The following is a 25421-nucleotide window of genomic DNA, read 5'->3' on the forward strand; positions in this document are numbered from 1 at the left end:
AGTTTGGCCCCATGCTCCTCGATTCTTACAGCATTTGTTTATTTAAAAAAAACAAGACAGCCCTAATTACCACTCCTTTTTCAGAAGAGTTCATAACGAGACAAATGCCTTTCATCATTAAAAAGCATTTAACATTTAGATCACGTCTCTGCTGGCTGTTTATATCTTGGTATTCACCCTTAAAAGTCTACAGACAAGCAAAGAAGAGTCAGCCATCATGTTTACAGGTATACAGTGTGTTTATCAGTTCGTCCCAGTGTGCTCCGATCTAACCCACAAGCTTGGTAACGGCTCGGGCTGAGTGAAGCATCAGAGCTTCACGATATGAGGGGAAATCGATGGTGCGTTTTGGCCCCTTGGGCTGAGAGCATATTGTGTCACCTTCTTAAATGAAAAATGAATGGGGGAAGAAATGAAACTCACAGGGGTGGAACGAGCCACGGCAGAGGCTGTCGACATGATTCCTCTACCTCACCTCACCACTCTCACCTCAGCTATCAGCAGCACCCAGCACCCAGCTCTCTGCAGACACAGCAGGCCAGGGTACTACTACTCAGAGGAAGGGAGACAAGGGCAGGTAGAGGTGGATTTACAAATAGGCCGTAGCCCTCAAGTAACTATAATTAATAAAGCTGTCAATGCCAGGTCACATCCGAAAGGACACTAAAGAGCCACCTCATTGGACGACTAACCTCCTGTAGTGAGAAGGCATTTCAATGAATGACTTCTGAGGACGTTTTCAGCTAAGCTTTATGAAACACTGTCAGAGGAACACAATATGTGTTCAAGGTCAGTTTTTTCTTTTCCTTTATATACCGTAAATATTATTTGCATCTCAGGTCAGCTCCTGTGCACCGTGAACCTCCACAGGCGATTGTTTAGATTTTCACAAAAGGAAAAACAGGAAAACAAACAAAAAATGTAACAACCATAATGTTTATTTTTTTATCTTTTTATGCAGCAGCTGTATAGTTCTTTGGCAGTAAAGTAGCCTAATGGTGATGTCTACAACCTGTTTATCAAGCTGTGTATGCATATTTTACAATTTATAATTTGAAATATAGATCCAGTTGCAGGCACTTCACCAGGTTTGTGGGCTTGTTGTGAATGGAATGACAGAACAGTGAAGTGATGACAGTTTGTTTAGTTAAAAACACAATAAAAACACCCTACCTGGGATGGGATCTGTAAGGGGAAAAAACACATGTGAAACATTTAGAGGTTTAGGTCAATGACAGTATTAAGGTATACGTGTTTAACTATAAAGCAAATGTCACTAATGTTGTGGTAATAAAGTTATATTTTTGTTTTGTTTTTTTAAACCAAAATTGATTCATTTCAGTTTCTTAAAAGAGCAAACCTGTTGCTTTCTTTTGTTTTCTAGAATCATCAACTAGGTTTTAGATGTATGACCAAACAATCAATAATGAAATCCACTAGTTGCAGCATTATAATAGATTAAAAAAGTAATGATGAGTAAACCAAGGGCAGTCGTGGGATTCAAGACCAAATGATTAATTCAACAACTAGAAACTAGAAGAAATCTTAATATAAGTCAAAGACATTCGACAATCTATTTTGATACAGTAAGATTCATGTATTATCTGCCACATAATGATTTATCATCCTGAAACAGAAAAATAACCTCATATGATACAATAGAAAATAATATTGAAATAATTCACACTGATCAAAACTAAATATAGATAATTAGGCACATGTGCTACATATTGTATAAAAATCACAACCAGCACGAGGCACAAAGCATTATGATCAGCTACAACATTATTACCACCTGGCGGTTTTAATATTGTGGCCAAACAACAAACAAGATAAGAAAAAAAAAAAAAGATAAAGATTGTATTGTTTTCTGTGTTTGTATCTATTTCAGCTGGAGCTACAGTCTAGCTTTAAACCCCCTTTTCTATTTTTAACAACTCAATGTTTTTTCAAGATTAAATTAAAAAATGTTGGTGCCAAATCAGATACATTCCTACAATGACCTTGGAAGTTTATTTCTCAAACTAGGACACATCACTCTAAAAGGTAACAGATGACTACCTTACACTGTACTAACTTCAACATTTCTCCATATTACACTTTCATATTGTTGGATTTACAAAAGTTTTTTTAAGTATTACAAAGTATCAAATGTATTTTTCATCCTGCAACCTATTTCTGGAAATCCAAAGTCACCATCCCCACAAAACCATAAATGTATACAGACACACTCAACCACACACAGTACACGACTGTGTCTTAGGCTTGGCCACTCAGGGAGGAGTGAAATACTGACAGCCTTAGATGATGATGCAATAGCCAGAAACTGTCAACTTCATGGAATTACAGTAAGCTGCTTTGTCAAAATTTAGAGAGGCTCTATTGAACTCTGGGATACAGGCACACCGCTGGGATTAATGCACAATTCACTAAGTCTGAACGTCGACAAAATTTCTAAAATAACCACGTTCAAACCTGTGTACTCACAGGAATATGACTCTAATTAAGGATGGCAGTAGATGCTCACAAATATTAACAGCCAGCAATTATACAGAAATTGTCTACAAGGTGATTCCAAATGGGTCTGTGGATGCCAGGTGCAAACAAAATCCATTCTCCTCTCTAGAAGGAAGAACAATGATTGACTGGAAATGTTAGAGCCAAAAATAAATCTGGATTAGGCTGGCATTGGTGCACTGCTCATGTACCACTGGTAGTTTATCTCGGTGCAAGGTGGTTTGTACACAGCTGATGAGCCACAGGACACGTTTAGCGCTTATGCTTATTCAGAGTGAGGTGTTAGTTCGGCTGCAGTGGAGGTACAGTAGTCTGTGCACTAGTAAAGGTTGTAAACTCAGGGTTTCGTTAGGTACCAGAAGAAGAAGGAGAAAAAAATATCTAACCTGACAATGGTAGACCCCAAGGGTCAGAGTACAACAAATTCACTCAGTCTGAAGAGACAGATTCATCCCTGTAGTAGGTTAACAGTCTCACTTCATAAAGCTGCTCTGGTATCTAACAACATGCTGTGAGTACAATACAGAGAGAAGTGTAACATTAAATGAAGGGGATCACGATTCTTATAGGACATTCAGGACTAATGAAAAGCAGTCAGTTTCCGCTCACTTTATCTATGAGTCAACATGTTTACTTAGACTTTTTGTAGAATTTTTAATGGTTTTTCTATGAGAATGGAGAAAAGATTCTAAAAAGGTTTCAAGTTTTTTATTCTCACCACCCTGAATATTTTGTAGAGGGAAATTAAACTGACAGACACTAAGTTTTAAATTAAGACTTTGACTCAAATTATCTATAACAGCTACTCTGAAGATTATAGGATATTCTTCTATATGCCGTTATTGATGAACTTCAGACTAAAATGTTTTGCTTATGCCTGAGCTGACATTTTTAGTGATAATACACCTGTGAAAGATCTGATTTTAGTCACCAAGAAAACTGATGACTGTTTGTGAATCACTGGAAAAGACAACCTCTGGTTGGGACACCGAACTCTGAGTGCTTCATGTCTACAGGCAATATCAGGAGATGAAACAAAAACTAGCTCTATTCAATCTGCAAGGAAGGAAATAAATAAAACAGTTCTTGAAAAACAAAATGAAAGATACATCAAAGCTCCTGTTGACCTTACAAGACCTCAGACCTCTCTTTTTCCCTCCAGTAAGTCCTCCAAATGATATTCAGTGTTTAAGAAATAATCTTACTTGACATTTCTTTTTTGTTACACCAAGCACTTGCATACGTCTTTTTTGGGCTATTTATACTTAAAAGCAGTCATTATACATTACAGAAAATGAAAAGAATGGAGGATGGAAATACTGTTCATCTCACACACATGGGTGCTGGCATTGCTCTTTATGGGAATTTCACATCACCAACAAACAGAACCAGCACACTACTTTAGAGCCAGTTGATGGTGCCAAGGATGACTGGAGACAGCTGGGCGCCTCTTACTCATTTTAAGGGTCATCAACATTTAATGTTACATTAGTGGCTTCGCTGGGTCTCCCTTTATCTACTGCGACAGTGTTGACTTAATTATGCACAGCAGTATCGCACTCATCTTGGTCAGCTCTGACACAAAGAAGGAAAAGGGTAAGCCAAAGGACATCTTTTCTGTACCTCACCACGTAAGTATCTCTGCTCCTTTTGATGTGGATGAAAGTGACACAGGGCTGTCTGGAGCCAAGCATGTAGATTAACACACACACAGACATAAGCGCACACACACAGTATTTTACCGAGTTGTTAAAGTAGGCCCTTCCTCTAGGGTTGAACCCCTTTGGTATCCCCCTTCATCTTCTTTCTTTGTCTAAATTCCCTGTCCCTCCCAGCAGTCTCTAAACACAGACACCAAGAACATAAACTGACATCCTGGATTACTGTCAGACCAGAAATACAAAGCTAGCACCAACAGTCAAATAAAATGTGCTGACAATCTGAGCCACTGCCAAAAAAATAAAGTTGAAATATGATGACAGAGAAATATAGGATAAAATTATGTGAAATTTATAGCTCTTACAAAAATGTGACAAATGTGAAACTTCTCAAAAACTGATGATGCGTCATAATGTGAAAACACAATAATTAGACCAGTTCACTGCACGTTAGAGCCATTGTTAAGTTGTCATACCATAAATCTAATTATGTATCTACCATCTGTGTGTGTATGTGTCTACTTATCTGCATTTTTCTCTACTCATCTATGTATGTAGAAACAAGAAATCCCAGAATGTAATGATAGGTCGTGCTTACATTAATGTCTTCCAGGTTCAAGGAGTTTAGATATTGATGGTTTCTCTTCCACAATATCGGGGGCCTCCGTTCCCCTGTGATAGCACAGGTCAACACAGTGCTCTGGCCAACTGTGACTGTGGTGATGATCACTTTCTGGTCATCTGGAAGGTGGAGCAGGTACACATCTGTTGACGAATGAAAAGAAAAATACACAGATACAACAGGTTGTTTTACAGAGATAAACTCCATTCAAGTTTTGAGTGATTAAACAGAGTAAAAGTGACAACATTTCCAGTTGTTTGTAAAACTTTTAATTTGAGGACTTTACCATCAAAGTCTGCCTATACTTTGTGGAATCTGATGGGTACTTTTTTACAACTCATAATTAAAAGGAGTAAACATACTTCAAAATGAAAAACAAATCCATGTTTTTTGCATTTTCTTCTTAATGAAACCAGAAAACAAGGAACCAAAATAGAAGACTGTCTCAATTAGCTGCTATTATGCTGTAGAGGCAGATGTTTTAAGTTTAAGTTGTACTAAGGCAGGAAGTTATTGTAATTTGCTAAGTAATAGGAAGTAATTAAATGTATTGTTCTATAAATACTTTGTATAATTGATGTGAATAAATTATAATGGAAACTCTACTTTCTCTATCGGTCTCTCTGACCACTCTGTGTACCTCTTTTCTAGCTAACAGAACTAAACATACCCTTTTGAGAGGCACCACTGTGGCTGACTGCTGAAATCTCATTTGAAGTGCCATGCTTTGTAACTAGAATTTGGAATATTTTCAACATGCTCAGTGCTCTCATAGGGTCTCAACGCTGTTGTAAAATCCCAGGAGTGCATCCTTTCTGATTAAAGTAACAAGATCAGAGTCAGTGTTTTGCTCACTTCAGTGTTCCAGCAATACAAATACAAAGTGTTTTTTTTTTTCATGTATGTTTTTGGTGATAATGAAATGTGATTGTTCACCACAGTTAATTTTTAATATAATTCAAATATTGTCACAAAGGAAAACAAAGATGAATTGGTGAGAGGTCATAAAGGCTATGGTTAGTTAATACCTTTTGTGTGTCCAGTATTTTGACGAGACAATGAGTACAATTGACACTCATCCATTCTTTGATAGCATTATGTAACGTGGCTTGTGAGAGAATGCTTTTTAATCTTTCTCTTGGGTAATGAGCAACAGAGCAAAAGGAAACAGGGACTCAATTTGTTCTGCTCCTAAGGGCATGAAATACAAAACCTAATGAAAGAGCAGGTCCAGCAGACTGTATTCACTTGCCACAGCCCAGAGAATAAGGATGAGAGCACCTTCAATTACAGCATGACTCCAGTGGCCCTGTACCAATGGTTTCTGAATGTTTTTTAGCCTTTTCACTAATTTGCTATGTTTGGGCCATTTGTTGTGTCTCTGAACTGTGAACTTGGCTAGCCTGTTGGATAAAGGCCAATCAGACTGGAGCCGTGAGACAATCCATACTTCTTTTCAGTAGAAAGCTCAGAGTTAAGACTTCTAATCTCTCATTTGGCCCCATGAAACCCTACTTAAGCCTGGGCAAATTACTGCAAGGATTACATAAAAATTTGAGGATTAATAACAACTATTTCTTGTTAGTGGAGTATAACTCTTAAGTTTGGATGATTATACTGTGAGTGGAGAGATGAACCAACTCTGTTTTATGATGCTTTAGCTTCTCTTGAAGCACTACAGAGGCACAAAACACAAAACTCATACAGCATTTTGAATAGATATGATATCCATACAAGTAATTTGTCAAAATGTATTCATTCACTGTCTAAAGATTACTTTTTTCTGGTCAGAGAGGTTTTGTTCAGCTGTATCCTCTGGTCCCTAACAAGTAGTGACAAAATAGACCTGATTTTGAGGGGCTATTATGTGTGTGGTCACTAGGGTCGTCAAGGAAGATCAACAGCACATTTCTGGTACTAAGCTGATGTAAAAATATCCATTAGCTATATCCATTACAGGTAACTATTTAGTCTAGATCACCTTGTTAAATTACCAACAATAACTTTTTACCATTACTAGACAGCTCTCATCATGTCGTAACATGGGGGTGTACATGGGGACCTCAAAATTAGATGAACATCAGTATGTCGCTGCTTTTTGAAAAAGTTGTGTTTTATGCATTCATATGTGAACTCTATTATAAGATATTGCTATTATGTATATCCAGAAGGCTAAATAAAACAAACATCTTAATGTGGTAAAATACAACAGAAAGCCGCTTTTACTGAACTTTGCTCCCTGCTTTGTGTATAAAACAATAGAACTATATCATAGTGTAATGAAATTCAGTGCAATGCCACTACTATTAACCTCAGAAAGTACCAAAGAATTGACACAACCATTCTGTGACAGAGTTGACAAAGATGGAACATTATCAGTCAGTGTATATTGCAGACTGTTGCATCAGATTATATTACTGCATATATTACAGGTGTTCTTTTTGCAATGTGTCCATTTCCATGTATATTGCAAATATCTAGCAGTTCATATATGCAACCTTATATTCTATACTAATGTCTCTGTTTTCAGACACTTTGTTGTGTTTGAATAGAGCACTTATTTTTTTCAGCAATGAAATTAATGAAGTTAACAAATCATCATCTCTCTCTCGCACGTATGTGCAGGCACAGACCTCAATTTGAGGACACTCGCCTACATAATGCATTCCCTAGCACCTTGCCATAACCATCACAAGTAAATGCCTAACCCTAAACTTTCTAACCCTAAACACCCATTAATCTTTCAATAATCAAAAAATATAAGCTACTTGTATTGATTATTATTAATTAGTCAGTATCTTTCATTGGGTGATGAAAAAATAATGTTGTTTAATCTGGTCTTGTAATGACCTGCATTCCTCTCATCATGTACAAAATCCATCTCTTTTATTGATCTACAAGAGGGCAGGTTTAAATCATACATGACAAGTAATAATCAACATAATAAAGTAACAGAAACATTTCCGTTATAGACGTGTATGACAGAAGTGATTTGATGGAACAACTCTGAGCTGTTTGTATGTGATAAAAGACATCACAACAGCAGGTGATATGAGACCTATCGTGGGCAAAAGAATAGAAATGAGTGAAAGAAAATGAAAATGTTGGGGAACAAAACTTTCAGTTTCCATGGTCTCATTAAAAGTTTATATTAACCAGTGAGGCTATGGTAGAGCAACTTCAGTCCTGTTCAGCAAAGCATTCAAAAAAGTTTTAGTAATGAAATGGTTGTTTCAGGACTAATAGACATGCTGCTATCTTTAGCTATAATTCTGGGAGAATAACACAGATTTTTAATGCCTAAACAAAGTGAATTTGCTATAGAGAATAACACATTGCCTTTACTTAGAAATTTTAAGGTTTTGTCAATTACCAGATATAATTGTAGCCCTTCCAAACATCTATGCTTTTCAACACAGTATGTTTGCGGAGCCCTGAAGATGACGTTGCATCTGTAATGCAGTATTTTAAGCCCTACACTAGGCTTATAAAATCTTAAATTCTGTTGGACTTTAGTCATCTCACAGAACAGAATAAAACAAAACTTAAGACCCAAAGCACAAACTGTAATATGCTGAGGTGAGTAAGTGTTCTTTTCAAAAACTTAAACAGCACAACACAGGAACTTAGTTGTTTCTTGGTTGGTATATTATCACAATCTCTGATAGTAAATGTAAAGAAACCAGCTTATTACAAGTTAGTCTAATTAACAAATAATTTTCAAACTGTAAAAAGCAGTTTTAGTTTTCTATTAAAAAGTGTAAGTTAATTCCATTAGGAATGGCAAAGATAGAATGTTCAGGGCCATACTTAAGTGCATGTTTAGTAAATACACAAAAACTTCAAGATCAAGAAACAAAGGAAACAAATCAAGATGCTAAGGTAACAGGACTGCATGCATGTTTGATAACCAAACAAAATGCATATGAATAGTAAAATACAGAAAGTAATACAGCAAGAAAAGTAAAACACTTTAAAGCCCTAATGCAAAAAGTGAAGAATTATGGAACGTGGATCTTCCATCTATATTACGCATGATCCATGATCGTCGCCTGACTCTGATAACACTATAGCAAGATCAACACACCATCCAGACACTTGGAGCTCTTTATGGTGCTGAGGTGGTGGTGGGTGAACTCAACAAAAATCTCCTTCAGTAATGTCCTACCTAACCATTCAATTACAGTCCCCTTGTATCTAAATGCTTCTGCAATATGCTGCAAGCAACAAACTCGATTTGCCGCTGATCCCTGGAGGATAGAAATGTGTGAAGTTACAGGGAGAATTTAAAGAAGAAAGTGAGATAGACGGCAAAGCAGGCTTCCATCGTAGCTTTAGTTGTTGGATGGAGGAAGGAGGGGAGAGAGGTAGAAACCGAGGGCTAGTATCCGACCTGAATTAGAAACTCCTTCGAGAGATGGGAGTCTGGGCTGTTGGAGTCGACTCAAACACTTTGAGTCCAGTACCTCTTCTGCGAGAGATTTATCAGAGAAGGAAGTGGCCTTGGCTCCTCTTTTTGGTCTGATTTGAGGCCTGAGGGACACAGCCTCACGGGGAGGATCAACCTTCACAGTCCAACCTGTAATTAGTGATTAACTGTGAAGTCCAGACTTTTGATTTACTCTGCACTGCTACCAGAATGGGATATTGGTCTGTGCCACGGCGAAAGGTAAATCACCTATTTCACTGGAGGCAACAAGCTTGTCAGGGAAAATAGCCTGGGCCGGCAGGACCATGCAAGAGGCTAGATGCGTGAAGACAAATTGCACCATGGTTGCTTAGCCAACCCCTTTACTCTATCCTCTATTATGCTCTGTTGCTCTCAACAAGCACATGCTCAAATGCTCTGTCTCTCTTCACCAAGTCCCTCATTCCTCTGACACACTTCCCTCTCTATGATGTTCCATATTACTAAGGCTGAATGGTTGTGTACCCCCAATTCCTTTGACTTTGACATTTTGAAGTAGAGATAAAAGTATTTTCCCTGATGCTGAGTATTCATAGCCCATACGCAAAAATTCAAAAGGGAAAAAAGACCCCAAAAACAGAATACACGTTTATGTGAACGCTCTTTGATCTTGGATGGTTGAGTTGATTTGTGCAAACTCTCTCCCAAAGCAAGAAGAATTGAGTCTGTTTTTGATACTGCAGATGAGTGACTCGAAGGACTTGAATGTCTGACAGAGACAGAAAATAGTCTGAATGTCGTATTTCACATACACCCTTTGTTTTCCCTGGGAAAATGCTTATTTTTCATTTTAACGCTGAACTGCTGCCACTAGTTACACTACTAAACAAAGTGAACCCCTGTACAATAAGACACCACTAACAAAAACAGCAATCAGAAATCGGCACACAGGTAAAGAGGGAGACCTGATCCTGTGTTCATCTTAGTCCACATTACCGATAAAACTCACTTATAAAACACAGACTTTATCCTGCTAGCTTCCTGCACAAAGTCAGTGCAAAGTCCATGTGAGCCCATGTGCAAATTTAAGTGGTAAATGTCCAGAGTATTCACAGTGAGTATGGGGTCTTCCCTTTCAGTCAATTCACTCAGCACCACACCAGAAATTATAGAAGAGATATGCAATGCTTTCTATTAATGGATAGCACTTCTTTCCTTGAGGGACCTAGAGTTTCTTTCTCTTTCTACTTTTATGTGCTAGCAACAAGATAATTGATTACACTGTGTACTTTTTGCATCATGTCGTGCCTAATGCACGGTTGACTCAGTGACATCCCCTCACCAAACCTAAACTGACTATTTGCCTTAGAGTGAACATGACTGACCTGGGCTATATCCTGCTGTGTGCTACATCATGTGAACGCAGAAGTTCACACAATGTCTGGACCTGTGGCATTATTTTGAATTGCTGAAGTACCTTTTCTACCTAAATCTAAACAAGATCAATTTTTTTTACAGGTATTTGGTAAAAGGTGAGAGGATAATTATTACCCACTTCCTCTTTCTTCCCAGAAACATTACAAACAGCAAGATGGCTGTAAAACATTAACAAATGGCCTTAGTAAGTGCATTACCTCTGGCTGATCAGACTCAAGTCTGTTTCCAAAGCAGCTGTTGGGAGAGATCATGAGGGACAGCAAGCATTAGTATGCAACAGAGCCTAAGAGGAGCTGTAATTGGACTAATTTTATCACAGCTACCTTGTGGAAAACAACTAATGAAAAATTCCCCTATCTTACTGCAATAACAGAGTACTCAAGGTATAGAGAGGGTGTGATTTACTGGTTCATCATATTTAACCAACATAGGTCTGCATAGCTTTAGATTATATGTGTATATCAGATTGTGTAGTTTTATTTTATTGTGGGCTTTTTACTCCTTCAATATTCTCTGAATCTTGTTTGTATGTTTGTGTGTTAAGAGGGTAATATATTTAGTGTCTGCATCAATCAAACTTTAGCTGTTGGAAAACAAACTGTCTGTGCTTTCTACTAGTTTTACACCAGCATCACCACCAAAGCACACTTGAGTAGCTGAGCAGCACAGCTGCAAATGGTGCAACAGCAACACATTTAACTGGCTGACAGTTGATGTTAAATGTTGAGAGAAGAGGGTGAATGCAGCAATCTGTTTACACTGAACTGCTAAACAAACCTGACAGCCAGAAAAGCACAATGAACCTTTCTCAGTCAGAGGACATAAAATATATTTTGAGAGAAGAAATCTCCTTGCTGGGAATTTAAACCCAACCCGTCAGTAGCTCATGAGCACTACTGAAGCGTTCACTCAGTGAATTCACAAAGACTCAGACCTGCCAGTTATCGATGGCAGAGTGGAAGGTACATTTTTAAATGGTGGAAAAGATTTGCTGTGTTTATTGTCTTCATTTGCAGAAATTGTCTACACATCTTGCAATAAATATTTCAAAAAACTTCAAATCACAGACGCGACTCTTATGATAGCTATTCTATTTCCAACACAGCCTACACGTGTCACCTATCTATACCTATTACTGTAGCCTAACAAGCGCTGTTAATGTGCTGTTAATCTTAATAAATGTACAGTGGTAATGAAATAATCTTTTCTATTCTATACTAAAAACATGAAAAGCAGCATGTACATGATATTTTAGCAAACGTATAGGAAATATATAAAGTACACAATGCTTCCCTTTTTAAAGAATAAAGAACAATTCCTCACTTGACAATTGAGTGAAAATTGTCTCTTGCACTTCAATTGAGGATCACTTATGATTAAAAAAAATGTGTGTGTGTGTGTGTGTGGGGGGGGGGGGGGGGGATTTGGGGGACAGAACTTCTTTTAAATCTCTTTAATACATTCTGCAGACAGAAAAGATACATGTTGGAAAATGAACCATGAATTATGAAACACTTTTAACACCACTTCTCGCAGCTCGTGAATGGAAATCTCAGCAGGGGTTTTGACAAGTAAAAGCCTGAGTATCCATTAATTGTCGCTGTGCCATGGGTGGTGAATAACAGCAAACTCGCCTTCCCTAATGAAAGGAGCCTTCTCTGAAGGAGGTCCGCCTGTTGGTTTGGATGTCTAATTATAATCTTCACAGAAGTATAGAGAATAAGTCAACTAATTTTCAGGCTTGGAAGACTTCTTGCAAATGTAGGGATTGCAGACTTGGAAACACACACGATTAAAGCAGTTTTACATTAACTCCACCTGAAATGGGAAGAAAGAGGACATAAAAGGAAACAAAATGTGGACAAGTAGTTTCACTTCTACTTAGTGTAGATATAAAATCAGCACATACATTTTAATACATAAACTAATTTCCATCATAATCACATTGTGAGTTCACTGAACGTTAAAGTAGCCCTCTACACAATCCATGTTATGTGCAAAAAAAATTGGTTTGTCTACATTCTCTGGTAAAAGTTCTCGTATTCACACCAGTAAATAGCGACTGCTTAGGGTGGCAGCTTCCACAATACAAGTGGGCCATAGTGGACTTCTGTCATGTCTGTCAAAGTCAGCTCAATTTCCATTCATGCTAGTTGTGCCACAATGACAGACCACTTTCTAATAGCATATTTGGCACCCAGCTTTTGTTATCATAGTTGAAAGTGTTTCTGTGTTCATTGCAGTGAGTGAAAGGGATGTCCAGCTCCCAAGCTAAGATTCAGCCTATGGATTTCCATGTTTTAACCGCACAATTACAATTATATTATTACCAATATCTTCTATTTAGTAAAAGAAAAAGTGGAAAAATGTTTTAAAACAAATGCCCATCTAACAAATAAATATCCATATATTTGGGTCCAGTCCTATAGTTAACCACAACTCATATGTCACTAGAAGTTAAAATAAAACAGGTATGATTTTTTTACCAATATTTGAATATTGGCAAGTCCATAAGGTAACTCCAAATTCCAGCAATAATGAATAAGTGTTTACATTTACACTGCTTGGACAATAACCTTCTTAAAGCCTCCAAACCGTGTTTGACCATGAACACAGTTTTCAACAACTTGGAACTAGGACTGCAGTTAATAGTTAACCTGGAAAACACTTAACAAAATTGTGATGACAGTAGTGCGATATGAAAAACTAATGCATCTATGAACCTTGAGGTGAGATTTTAGAAACTTAATCCAGTAGTTTTAGTAAAACCAGGGTAAACACTATGCGGGTGATAGACCATCTCTTGAATTTTTACTTAAACCGTTAACTTGTTTAAAAAAAGAAAATGTTAAAAAATAGGAAACAACCTTAATTAAACCTGGAAACTGTATGTATGCATTGATGAACAGTGCACTTCTATGGATAATTTTCTGCCCTAAAGTTACACCTCAAGTGTAAAAATGCAAACAAAAAGTCAATTCCCACCTGCAATCTGCATGTGAATCACATCAACAAGTACAATAGGAAGGGTAACATTACAGTCGATCTTAGTTTCCCACCAGTCCCTCAGGAGTCCAACAGGCACTCCAAGGCTTCTAGCATCAGCAGAAATCAAAGAACTGTATCTCTGTGGCTGTGTGTTCTGTCAGATGGTCTCTGGGTTCAGATCAATATCTTGGCCCCCAAGAAACGAGCAGAGGTGAGATACGTCCCACAGTGCAGCACAAATGGCGTTACCACTCTACTTGATAGAAAAGTACAATTAAGGTCATTACTGTGAATGAGCTGAAGAATGCGTAAAGCTAAAATGAGGATAACTATTATAGAAGTAAGGACAATTAGTGTTACTGCTATTGCAAGGGAGTTTAAATGTGGCTTCAACAACGAATGAGGCATGTTGCATGTGTTTTAAAAGCATGATGCACGGCATGTCTCCTGTGTATGGTCCTAATGAGGTTTTGATGGGGCTGAGATTCAAGCAAACTAAGAACCATGAGAGAGCATTCTAACAGAGGATTCTTTCCACACTTGCACATTCATTTTATTTTTCTCTGTGAGCAGCAAATCTAGACACTTAGAGAATGCATTTAGTAGGTGTCCCCAAACTAGTAACACTGGCTGTTCACAAGCAAAGCACCTTGTGATTGTCCAGTGAACTTCAAAGGGTTTAAAAAGCACACTGGCACAAAGGCATAGTCACAGTTTGCCTCGTGTGTATAAGCTTTTAAAACACCTCAGTGCTTTCCAACTTATGTAGCCAATATTATCTATTAGACACTGTCCACTGTTTACACTGGCTGGATATCACAGAAATAAAATGTACTCACTGGTAACTCACAACACCAGGAGTACAATGTTCAATACTCCATTTTTTATTCAGGATGAGATATTACTTGTGGCAAACTGTGAGCATGACCTTTTTCTCAGTTTATTTGGAAGTGATCACAGATGTTGACTGGTCTGCAGCAGATGATACAACTCCCTCCCAGCACTGACTACACAAGGGTTTTCAACTAGCATTATCTTGTGGGGATTGGTATGAGAGACTACTCAGTATGTAATGAAGATATGTTGCATCTTTGTTTTCATTGAAACCAGGTTATTCATAGGTCATTGCTATGTGTGGAATAACCTGCTACTAAGATAAAACAGAATCACTGCTATCCAGTAAATTTGCATTATGTGTTTTTATCACCAAGATATTTGTTGTGTGCAAAACAAATGCACAAATGCTTTGGTTATGTCCAAACGCTATGTTCTGCTGATGGAGTTCATAGTTGTTATGTGCAAGCTGTACCATCTGCCAAGTGAGTTCACCACTGCTGTTAATGTAGCAGTCTACCTGGCCCCAAGCAACCACGACACCAGAGTACTGAAAGAGTTGTAAAGCAACATCAGCAATCGACTAATGGCACATTCCCATGACTTGTTTATCAATGACCTGTTCATCACTACTGGCAACTGCAATAATACAAATGTATAGTATCTGCCAAAATTGCCAACTCTACCAGGGGCATAGCATGGAGAGTAATTACTATGGTATACCAAAGCTCATACTGGTGTTTGAAGACGATAGAGGGTAACTGCTATTATGTAGCATGCTACATTACAAATTATTTATTACAAAATCTTTGAGTGATGTACACCGAAGGTTACTGTGGAAATCATACTGTAATAATGTAGATTCTCTCATACAGTTTATGTTTAGAGTGATGATGCTATTTTTTTGTGTCTTGATTGTACACATGGTTGCTGTTAATGGCTATCCGTCAATGCCCCAGTGGACTGTAACACTGTCCTACCAAAGGTTAATGACACTTTATGATAGATGATGCCTTATCTGTTTACCCATGATGCACTGGGCGATCATTGACAAATTATTCAACGATGACAGGGGTGCTGACTATCAGTCGTGTGGCAGACATCATTCATATCTGTAACTTCATCTAATTAAAAGACATCACTTCTGCCAGACAGTTTCCTTACTGCTAGCTGAAGCAAATTGATTCTTAACCCCCTTCTAGTCTATGCAAAGGAGGTATGAATAATGCATTGACATTAAAGTCTTATCTTCTGTCCTGACAAACAATGTTGCCACGCTTTGAATATTCCACAAAGGTGTCCAAAGGGTCTTTATTAGCAGGATAGTCAGACAGGTGCAGTTTTCATGGGGAGTCGTTCTGCATTTACTGCATTAATTTCCAAGCTGCATCATAATTCTGGACACACTGAATCAACGGATTGTCTTTATGACGGTGCAACGTTTACGACAGCGCTTAAGGTATTTGCATAGATTTTTATAGCTGCCACTCACAGATTATGTTGGCAATAAACTGAAAAACTATAACTTTGCAATGCATTTTTTGCCTTAGACAGTATGATGTGATCTATAAGACTAAATAATAAATCGATCTCTGTCCATGTTCCTCCACTGCATTGTTTTCAACATTTGTAACCTATAAGCTAAAGTAAATGTTCAAATCTATGACGCATGACATTATTCAAGATATCTGTAATTTCCTCAGCAGTTGTGTATAAAAGGCGCTGCCTGTTAAATTATATGGTTGTTTTATACATGTATATGGAAGAATATAGACTGTAAGAATAAACACTGAACATGCTCAGTAATTAGGAATGATGAGTTATTGCTTCTTAATCCAGTAATGACTTAAATAAGTAATGTTTTTCCTATTATTTATCTTCTAATTTTAATCTTATGATCTTTAGATAATTAGGGGTGTCATAGCAACACAGTGATCAGGAAACACTGACATAGTGTTGATACAGGTGTTGAGTGTGGTTAGAAGAATTCAAGGAACCACTGGATTTTGAGACATGAAGTCATCCCAAATACTGTTCAGTCTAACTGGCTTAGTCTTGCTGTTTTGCTGCTGTTAGAGTCTGTGTGTTAATATGTTCATTACCTGAATGGCCCAAACTAAAGTCAAGTGTATATGGCATCAGTAAATGAGAACTGACCTTTACAGCTCTGCAAAGTTTTGTTACGACGAGAAAGGAAACAAAGCTTTTTTATACGTTTTCTTTTCCCGACTCCCTGTAGGACCAAACGATTATATTCTGACAGAAACAGGTCTGCATTTTTCAATGCAGCTGCTCTTTTGCTCAATGACTTATCTTTTCTGGTTAGGTAAACAGCGATCTGGTAAAATTAGGTGAACTGAAATGTTCAATACAGCTGTTCATTTCTGGAGAAGTAGAATCTGTGATCTTACAATCAGCCTCTCTTTCACACCGGCCTTACAGGCACACTGAGGGCCCATCTTTGAAGCGCCTAAGCATTTAGCATAGTGAAGCACGTTTAATGTGAACAAAGTGAAGAAGACACCAGCTAAGAACTACAATGACCTCCAAGTATGTCAAACACTCATCTAAATTCAGTATTGGGTGAGCAGAGGTGAAATGGCTTCAAACACTGCAACAAAATGCATGAAAATTATTGAGTCAAGCTGAGTTGTTGACAAAGACAAAAACTTCAGCTTCAGTTTACCAAGCACATTATCGTTTGATTGAATCTGCTACTTTTCATATTCACCTGAATATGAGAGCAATCCCTAGTAAAGAGTTTTAATGATATCGTTTATGCAAGGAGTCATTCATGTATTTGGATAGATATTGATTGTTGCTGATTAACACCATTAAGTAGCACCTAAGAATACAAAATAGGATGTATAAGAGAGGAGGAAAGAGATTAACTTGCATAAAATATCCAATTTCTTTGCAGGGAGTTATTCTGAGGATCAAACAATTCAAGGGGAAGTAGTTGGAGTTGGAGCAACTCAACTCTTCAAGGAAAACTCTCCTCACATTGGCTGGGGCTCCTTTATTTTTGTGACTTGCCAGGAGGGGTTTGCTCCCACACAGTCACATATGATGTGGAGAATGGCAGACAGGACGAGACTCTTTCGCTCTGCCATTTGCTCTTTTTTGTCTGTTTAAGAAAAGCTTTAAATAAAAGGACTGATGAGACGAAGGTTGATTGTGAATTCTCTCCCACTGCAAAATGTGTCAAGCCAGCCAAATGTCAGAGGATATTCTGTCAGAGGATATTGAGCTGACTGAAAATGTCAGGCAGAGAGAAATCATGAAAGAGAGATTTAGGAGGAAACAAAGGAGAAAACTGGTGCACATGTGTTTGCGTGACTCAGATATGGCAGAGCACCTGTCATCATTATGTCGCCTAATGAGAGGGGTTAGGTTTGAACTACTCGTTTCGCAGAAGTTGTGACCTGCTTCTTTTGGCAACTGCACTATCATCTACTCAATAGTCCATTTGAAAGCAGAAAACACAGCTGTCAAAATCTTGAGTTCACACTAAGTAAATCTTTGGTGAACATCAGATACATTTACAAGTTTTTGATTATCATAACTTTAGAATGACCCATGCATGCAAAAAAAAAAAATGCAACAGATGTTAAGCTGTAAAGTAATTTGCTCCTCAGACTTCAACATGAACAAAGAAAATGTTTTCTTTTGTGGGCCCTATAAGGTTTTTACATTTAAGGGCATTTAGCTTAGCTCATCACATAATTCAGTGCATTTCCATGGCTTAATAAGGAAATTATAATACATGTTCATCATGATTACTGCATTATTGTCCAGGTGAATCATAATAAATTGATGAGAAAAGATAAGGACACAATTCAAAACCTTCATACTCTAAGGAAGATTTCACCACTTGGAAAGCAGTTTCCTTTCCAAGAAAATCTTTTGCTAACAAAACTTAAAACTAACAAAACTCACCAAAAGCTGTGTAAAACTCTTCCTTCGTCAGGTGTTCATCATCATTGACGTCATTGTACTTCAGCAGGTCAAACAAGGTGCACTCTGAGATATCCTTGGACAGACCTTCTTGTTTGATGATCTTACAGAAGAAAGCATGAATGTTAAGTTCAGTTCTTCCTTGACATTATACATGCATAACACTTTAAGTAAATATGTTTAACAGGAAATATAACACCTTCACAACACTCTTCACCAGTCTTTGACTTAATTATTCAGTCTTACAGTACAATATCTGTTAATAGCAATTAGTTACACAATTTATGATTATGTTTAAGCAGTGACAGCACTTGTTTAAAGTTAAGGAAAGATTGAAGTCTAAGTGCGACAAGTTAATTAACACATTTAAAAAACATAACCTGTTTCTAAAAAAACTACACTGATGTCTGTAAAACAGGGTTGCACTGTGGTTTCATACCTTGTTTATAACAGATTTTTATAACTGCCTTTTTGACAAGCTTTGCCCATTTTCGCATCCAAGATGTCACAACAGCCATTTTGGGAACCAAATGTCTAGTATCAAATAAAACTAATGAGTTCTTTAATGTTTTAAACTAGACCGCTTGGGCCTTTAAGTGTCGATTTTTACCTAATTTATTATGAAAGGTATACTGTAATCTCTGTAATGTTTCCTGCCTAATGAAAGCTATGCTAAATGGCAAAGTCGAAACATACAGGCAGCTTTCATTTTATCACAGCCAAAATAAAACTCCCTGAAGTTGTGTCACAATGGATGCTGGCAAAGCCCCAACCACAGTGCAGGTTTTAGCATCATCCTACTAAAACATTATCCTATTCAACACCCTCTGCATGGCACAGGCAGTAAAACATCCATCATAGAAGATCAGCTGTCAAAACGCTGATCACAAGGGACGGCTTTATACATTATGCCTCGTCCATCGGATCACCGCACTTCCATTCCCAGATGACTTACCCAAAATTTAACAGCCACCTGTAATGAGAGACACTAAAAGTAACAAATAACTGTGGGTTATGCTTTGATGCTTTAACTTTACTTCGTCTCTACACAACAGTCTTTGACTCCTGTGGTTACTTCACTTTTCTGTACGAACTGACTATTAAACCACAGTAAGAGTGTGTGTCTGGGGGTTGGGGGTGGGACATTGGACACGTTCACTGGCTTTCAGCAGAGGCTGTGAGCTAAATGACCTGAGACACATTGTTGATAGGATAACCAGCTGTAATGTTTATTGAGAATGCAGCTTCTGCCTGTTTCAAATCGAAGCTTAATTTACAGCGCCAGAGGAACATTGGCTGGTTAGTCAGATAGAACACCTATGTTACAATTAGCAGTTAATTTTTACTACTTCTCAACATTATAGACTTGTTTTAATAATCCCACAGGTCTTATTTTTATAATCAGCCTTTTGATGAAGATGAAGTATTGGGAACTGACCTACTTTCAAAGGCTATTGGCAAGGTCACATCTGCATACCGCCACTCCTTTACAAAATGACATGACTCTGATAAGGGGTGTTACTGTTTACTTTTAATATTCTGTTAAACCTTCCTTCACAATCAGGTTCAGTTACGGGTTTCACCTTTTATGTAGCTTTTGTCCGATTAATTTATTCACCATTTTGCTACTCGTGCCAAAAGACTTGTTTGTCTCCTGCTTATATGACTGCATTTTATTTTTATTTTTTAAAGAAAGTAAAACATACAATATACCAGTGTACAGTTGATAGTTTTAAAATCTCCATGCACTGATTTGCAAAAATCATGTGCACAAGTAAGAGGATATGGAACTTGTCTTGACAGATCTTTAAAAGTGTCCATATTTAATAAAATCCCACATATCAAAAGAGCTACATATGTCTAAAAAGCAGTATTTCCAAAAAAGTGTGTTGTTTTTCATATGTTGTGTCTTTTCAATTGCATGTTATGTTTTGTAAAATACATTGAAAGGCACACAAGTCTAAACTGAAATCTCTGCTTGTAACAAGATAAAAGTCTTTTCTTTGTGTGTTTGGATCTGACCAGTGATATCTTTATCCTCCTTAAATCAAAAAAGAACTGTTGCAGATAGGGCTAGAGGAAGGTTTGTGGTGAAAATTTTAGTAAATGGCAAAATTTCAGGCATTCTGTCTTAGGTTAAATGATAGATACGAGCAATGCATAAAGGAAAAAGAAGTTTTGATTTGCCATTTTAAAAGGGCACCCAAGGCTTTTTAAAAGGGCAGGGACAATTGCTCCCGGTGCCCCTTTCATGTGCACACTCTAGCAAGTCAAGTAAGCTAGGGTGAGGGATTTCCATCCTAGAATTTCAAATGAGATCAGAGAATGCTCCAATTATGAAGGGCGCTTTAGGGCACGAGGGTGGCAGCCATGGTTTTGTACTTTCAACTGCTGATAACAGTGTGATTTGCTTGTGCAGTGCTCTTTTGAGGGCTTGTTCACACCAAAGTTTAATTTGCATAAATCTCTGTCATGTTTCACATTCGTCTTTTGTCAATAAAGAAAACTCTGGCTCAAGCAACAAAGTTTAGGAAAATATGCAGATTGCCTTGGCAATCCTATCTAAATGAATCTGAACTAGAATATTGTGCATGATGTTAAAAACTTGCATCACAGGGAAAGAAAAGAAAACTGTATTTTTCAAGCTTATTAATTACCTTGAAATTAGATTCTGAGGGAACACGTAAAACACCCAAATAAAAACTGATTAAAGACCAAATCTATAATTATATTCAGGCACCCTTATGGTCAGACACTGTCAATTCATAATTTTCTTAGTTTAATAAGTGAGCTATCATATTCATGAAGCCATTTCACTGATATTTGACATCCAATTCTTTATTATACAATAATTTTAACATGAGGTGAAAGTATGCAGAAGTCCAAATGTGTTTTAGGGCTGTAGGTTATTTGTTTGTATTTGTAAGTTTTCTGTTTTTGCAGACTTGTTGATTAAGTTGCAGTCTAAGTGACATAAAATAAATTAATAACATTAACCAGAACTTTGATTCTGAAATTACAGAACATATAGAAACCAATGTTCTCACACAGCTACCTCCGTAACAGAAAGTCGCAAATGGGAAAAAAACAAAACAAAACACTAGGGCCATTCTTAATCCACTGATATTATTTCTAATTGTGTGTCTCTTCTATAGCTGACACTCTATGACTTCTGCCAACATTACCGAAAGCATCAAAAGGGTAGAAGGGCTAAAAGCAGCCTTTGAGAACACCTGAAAAGAGCTTTTCCATCTGGATGCTAATTATTACTGACTTGCTTGTGTCATTCAAACACCTAAAGAGAGGAGGAGTGCTGCAGTAGTGTCTGGAATAAAAAAAAAATTCAACACTAAGAGGTTTGAAAATCTGTCCAGAGTAATAGTCAATAGGTTGAAAGGGTAAATTCAAATTCACACTCTGGGTATAGAGATAATATTATTCCATAAAACACAGCACAACATGGTTTGTTGACTATGCAATTCATTCACTACGCATCGATTTCTCTCATGCTTGCATGGGGTAAAAGTAAAAACATTTTAAAATATGTAAATATTACGAAAATATGGCAAAAATGTCACTATTGTGGGACATCATTTAGATGCTTGGAATATATTTCATTATATTACTTTGAACTCAAAATAATAAGATTTTGATTTCCAAGTAATCTAATGAGACCAACTGCACCACCAAGCAGAGGGGGGCACTGACAAAGCGAGCCAAGGTGACCCCTGTACAGACAATCCATCCTATTAGATCAGCAGGAATCTGACCTAAGAACTGAAAAAAGTATCACAGCTCTGAAAAACACTGGTGGTTGCATACCCCTTCAATTATTCAAATACTTTCTATATTAAATCAGTCCTCAGGTACTGGGAGGCTTTATTTGTTATGCACAGACTTCTTCTTTCCTCACGGGAGCCAAAAAAGCTCTTTTTACAACCATCCCTCTTGGCAGTGTTGGCCAAAGGCTGCAGCCTCCGATGTGCACACAGCTCCTTCGACCCACATTGCATTTCAAAAGCTTTACCTAGAGCCACACGCAACAGCTACCAGAGGGAAGGGTAAGAGGAGTAAAATGGACACAATTATGGGTGGTATGAACAAAAACAGGTTGTATGAACACCTGAGCACATAGGTGGTTTAGCCTCCTTTTGATTGGATATTTAAATAAAAAAATCACTGTGGTTTTGACACACTTAACAGGTGCTGCTGTGGAGATTTATAAGAAAATTCCAGCAAACAGCCTTTGGCTGTGGTATTTAAATACATTTTTAAAAGTATCATAAGTTCAGTGATAGCTTGAGTCAAGGTTAGGTTGTTAACTTCATGCCAGTAATTGAGTGATACTGATTTAAAATGGTAAATATACTTACCTGTGAGAGCTCGCTGGCATCTATTTGACCATTATTATCTGCATCAAAGCGTTTGAACATTATATCCACCAGTTGCTTTCTGGCAGGCATGTTGTCATTGTGGGCCCCATGGATATTAGATCCAATGTATCGCTTGTCATGCAGATCCAGAATCTTGGTTTTCAGCCTATGGTAGTCACTCAGTCTGCAGTTATCATCTGGTAAAAAAAGAAAACAGAGGAGCAGGATGTTTAGAAGCAAGTAGAAAAGCAATCACTACTCTAAAAGGTCTTAGGCAAGTATGTTTTTGCTTTATTTGGATAAGTTAAAATATAAGTTAAAATATGTCTAAACACAGATACTTCTTAAATGCCCCAATATTTACCAGGCGCAGAAAAAGCCACCTGATTAAAATCATTGAACCTATGATTCCTAAAACTGGATGCAATGTTTCAAATCTCAGCCAATTAGTACCCGTGAAAACTGGAATCCCCCTTAAGACTCACATTATAGAACAATACGCTCCTGTTTATATTCAGCAAACCCAAATCTGAACACGTCTCAGATTGTCTGCATCACAATAACAAATGCTAGGGATTATTCTCCCAAGGGGGACGCAAACAGTGACAGTCGTGGAGCATTTCACTGCCTCAAAGTAAGAAAGCACCATCGCCGTCAACACAGTGAAACTGACGAACAAATCCATCACACAGGTGTCAAGAGCTAACCCTGGCAGCAAGAGAAAACAGGACGGTGTTGTATTTACAATCCGCCATCAAAGGCTTTGGATCAAAGAAGTCAACTACATGAAAGGTTCAGCAGAGTAGAGTTGAGGCAAAGAGAAAATAATGACTAGAACTAGCGGTTGACACATGTCATATCAAGTTCTTGCTGTTAGAACTGGAAGTGTTTCTCCTCTAATAACAGTTATATTAGCTGATGTCAAGCAGCCCACAAGGAAAAGTTCGTTGTGCACTCTGATGCTTTTCAAATCTCAGGGGAAGAAGGTGACATTTGTGCCATACCATGTAGTGTAATCACCTACTTGGGAGAAATATGGAATAATAGTCAGAGCATGGAGTATTGTGACAAAATGACTATGTTAAGGATGATCAGGTGATTGCAGTAATGGTGTTCGTCATTATGGGATGCATAGGATAAAATCTTTTTTGACTTACAAATTTCATTCAGTATCCCCTTAGCAAAAACAACTTGAGCAATCAGTGAACATTCAAATGCGAGGCTGGATGAAATTTTGGTGCTTACCATCACTTGGGAATAAGAGGGGGAAAGAACTTCTAAGACCCCAAAAGTGGTCAAATCATTTTCGTCTCAATTTTTCTAACTTTCTAAAGTACTGAAATGTGAAAACATTATGCTCTGGCATTTAAATATTTAGTATTGTGGATGAAAAGTGTGGGAGATGCAACAGCTCTGCAATTTCTTTTAGTTTAAACTTACAAAAAGAAAAATGCATTTGTGTACAAACTGATATTCACTTCGTATTCTGTCAGGTATAGAGAAAGTATTGTGAATAAGAGATGATTTGGCAAGCTTTTATGTTCTGTGTGACAAAAAAACTGAAAAGGAAAGGATAAATTAACAAATGTGAGTATATACATCGGCACATGATTACATTTTAATAAAGAGAGAGGTCACAAAACAATGGTTAATTAGAAATGGTTTGGATTTTGAAAGCTAGAAAAACAGCATATACTGGTTGTAAAACAAATCTGTTCCGTTGAAGACGGGAAACACAAACTTTTTTCCACCATTTTAAAAGATAATGTTACCATCCCAGAACACGGAAAGTCAAAGTCTTTGCTACCTAAGAGCAAGAAGGCAAGCTTGCAAACAAGCCTCTTGTGATAGCATTTCAAACTCCAGCAGCAGCCACTCTTGTCTTTTTTAGGCTTTACCTGATATATGAACTCCAAAAACAGCAACACAGCAAGAGTTGTTTACCATTTTAAAGTTTTAAACATGAAGACAAAATGATGGAACACTGCATTTAAAAAGCAAAGGAAAGTGGTTGGATATTAAGTCCTAGGACAGACATTTTCCAGTAGTGCTGCATCTTCAACTTTCTCACTACAAACGGCAGGTAGTCCTATATGAATCTAACAAGCATAAATGTTGCACTATTTGGCTGCAGAAAGGATCACATTATCGTTTCAAAAATGTGACTGTTCAGAGCCATAAAGTATTTATGTAGGATTGCCCAAGGTTCACGAGGCCTAACACCTAACCTAAGATACTTTATGATGTTGTTTTTCTATAATTTGTCATCCCTCTGAGTATGTTGTGTTTTAAAAGCCCTCTGTAGGATTTATCACAAAATCGAAATCGTCATCTCTTCTTGCAGTGCTTTGTTTTGTAACTTGAAGAACTGAATACTAGAATGCTTACATAGCCAGGTGGAGAGAATTAAACATAAGCAATGAGCTCTTGAACAGTGCTTCAGTTTGTTTTAGCAGGTACACCTGTCAGAGAGACAAACTGAGTTGTTGACTGATCTTAGAGCTGCACACTCAGTCTGATGCTTTCTGCAACTAGCAGGGCGTGAACAACAATAGCTTCGGCTGGTAAACTTGTATTTTCTACCAAACACTGCAGATAATAAACCAACTAGAGAATCTACTGAAATT

The 25421-nt window shown here is 37.5% G+C and overlaps 1 protein-coding gene across 3 annotated transcripts in view; it reads right to left on the bottom strand.

Annotated features, from left to right (window-relative positions):
• fstl5 (follistatin-like 5) overlaps positions 1 to 25421 on the bottom strand; it is a 139334-nt gene that overhangs the window by 46480 nt on the left and 67433 nt on the right. For 2 of the 3 annotated variants that reach the window (XM_026357189.1, XM_026357191.1), the window contains exons 5-8: positions 22795 to 22991; positions 18404 to 18524; positions 4774 to 4940; positions 1174 to 1185 (exon numbers count right to left, since the gene is read on the bottom strand). In XM_026357189.1, coding sequence (XP_026212974.1) covers positions 1174 to 1185; positions 4774 to 4940; positions 18404 to 18524; positions 22795 to 22991 — 497 coding nt within the window. The remainder of the gene's footprint in view (positions 1 to 1173; positions 1186 to 4773; positions 4941 to 18403; positions 18525 to 22794; positions 22992 to 25421) is intronic. The other variant, XM_026357190.1, reaches the window with a different exon arrangement.

The sequence above is a fragment of the Anabas testudineus genome, chromosome 10 (assembly GCF_900324465.2).
Source record: "Anabas testudineus chromosome 10, fAnaTes1.2, whole genome shotgun sequence".
Lineage (NCBI taxonomy): Eukaryota > Metazoa > Chordata > Actinopteri > Anabantiformes > Anabantidae > Anabas > Anabas testudineus.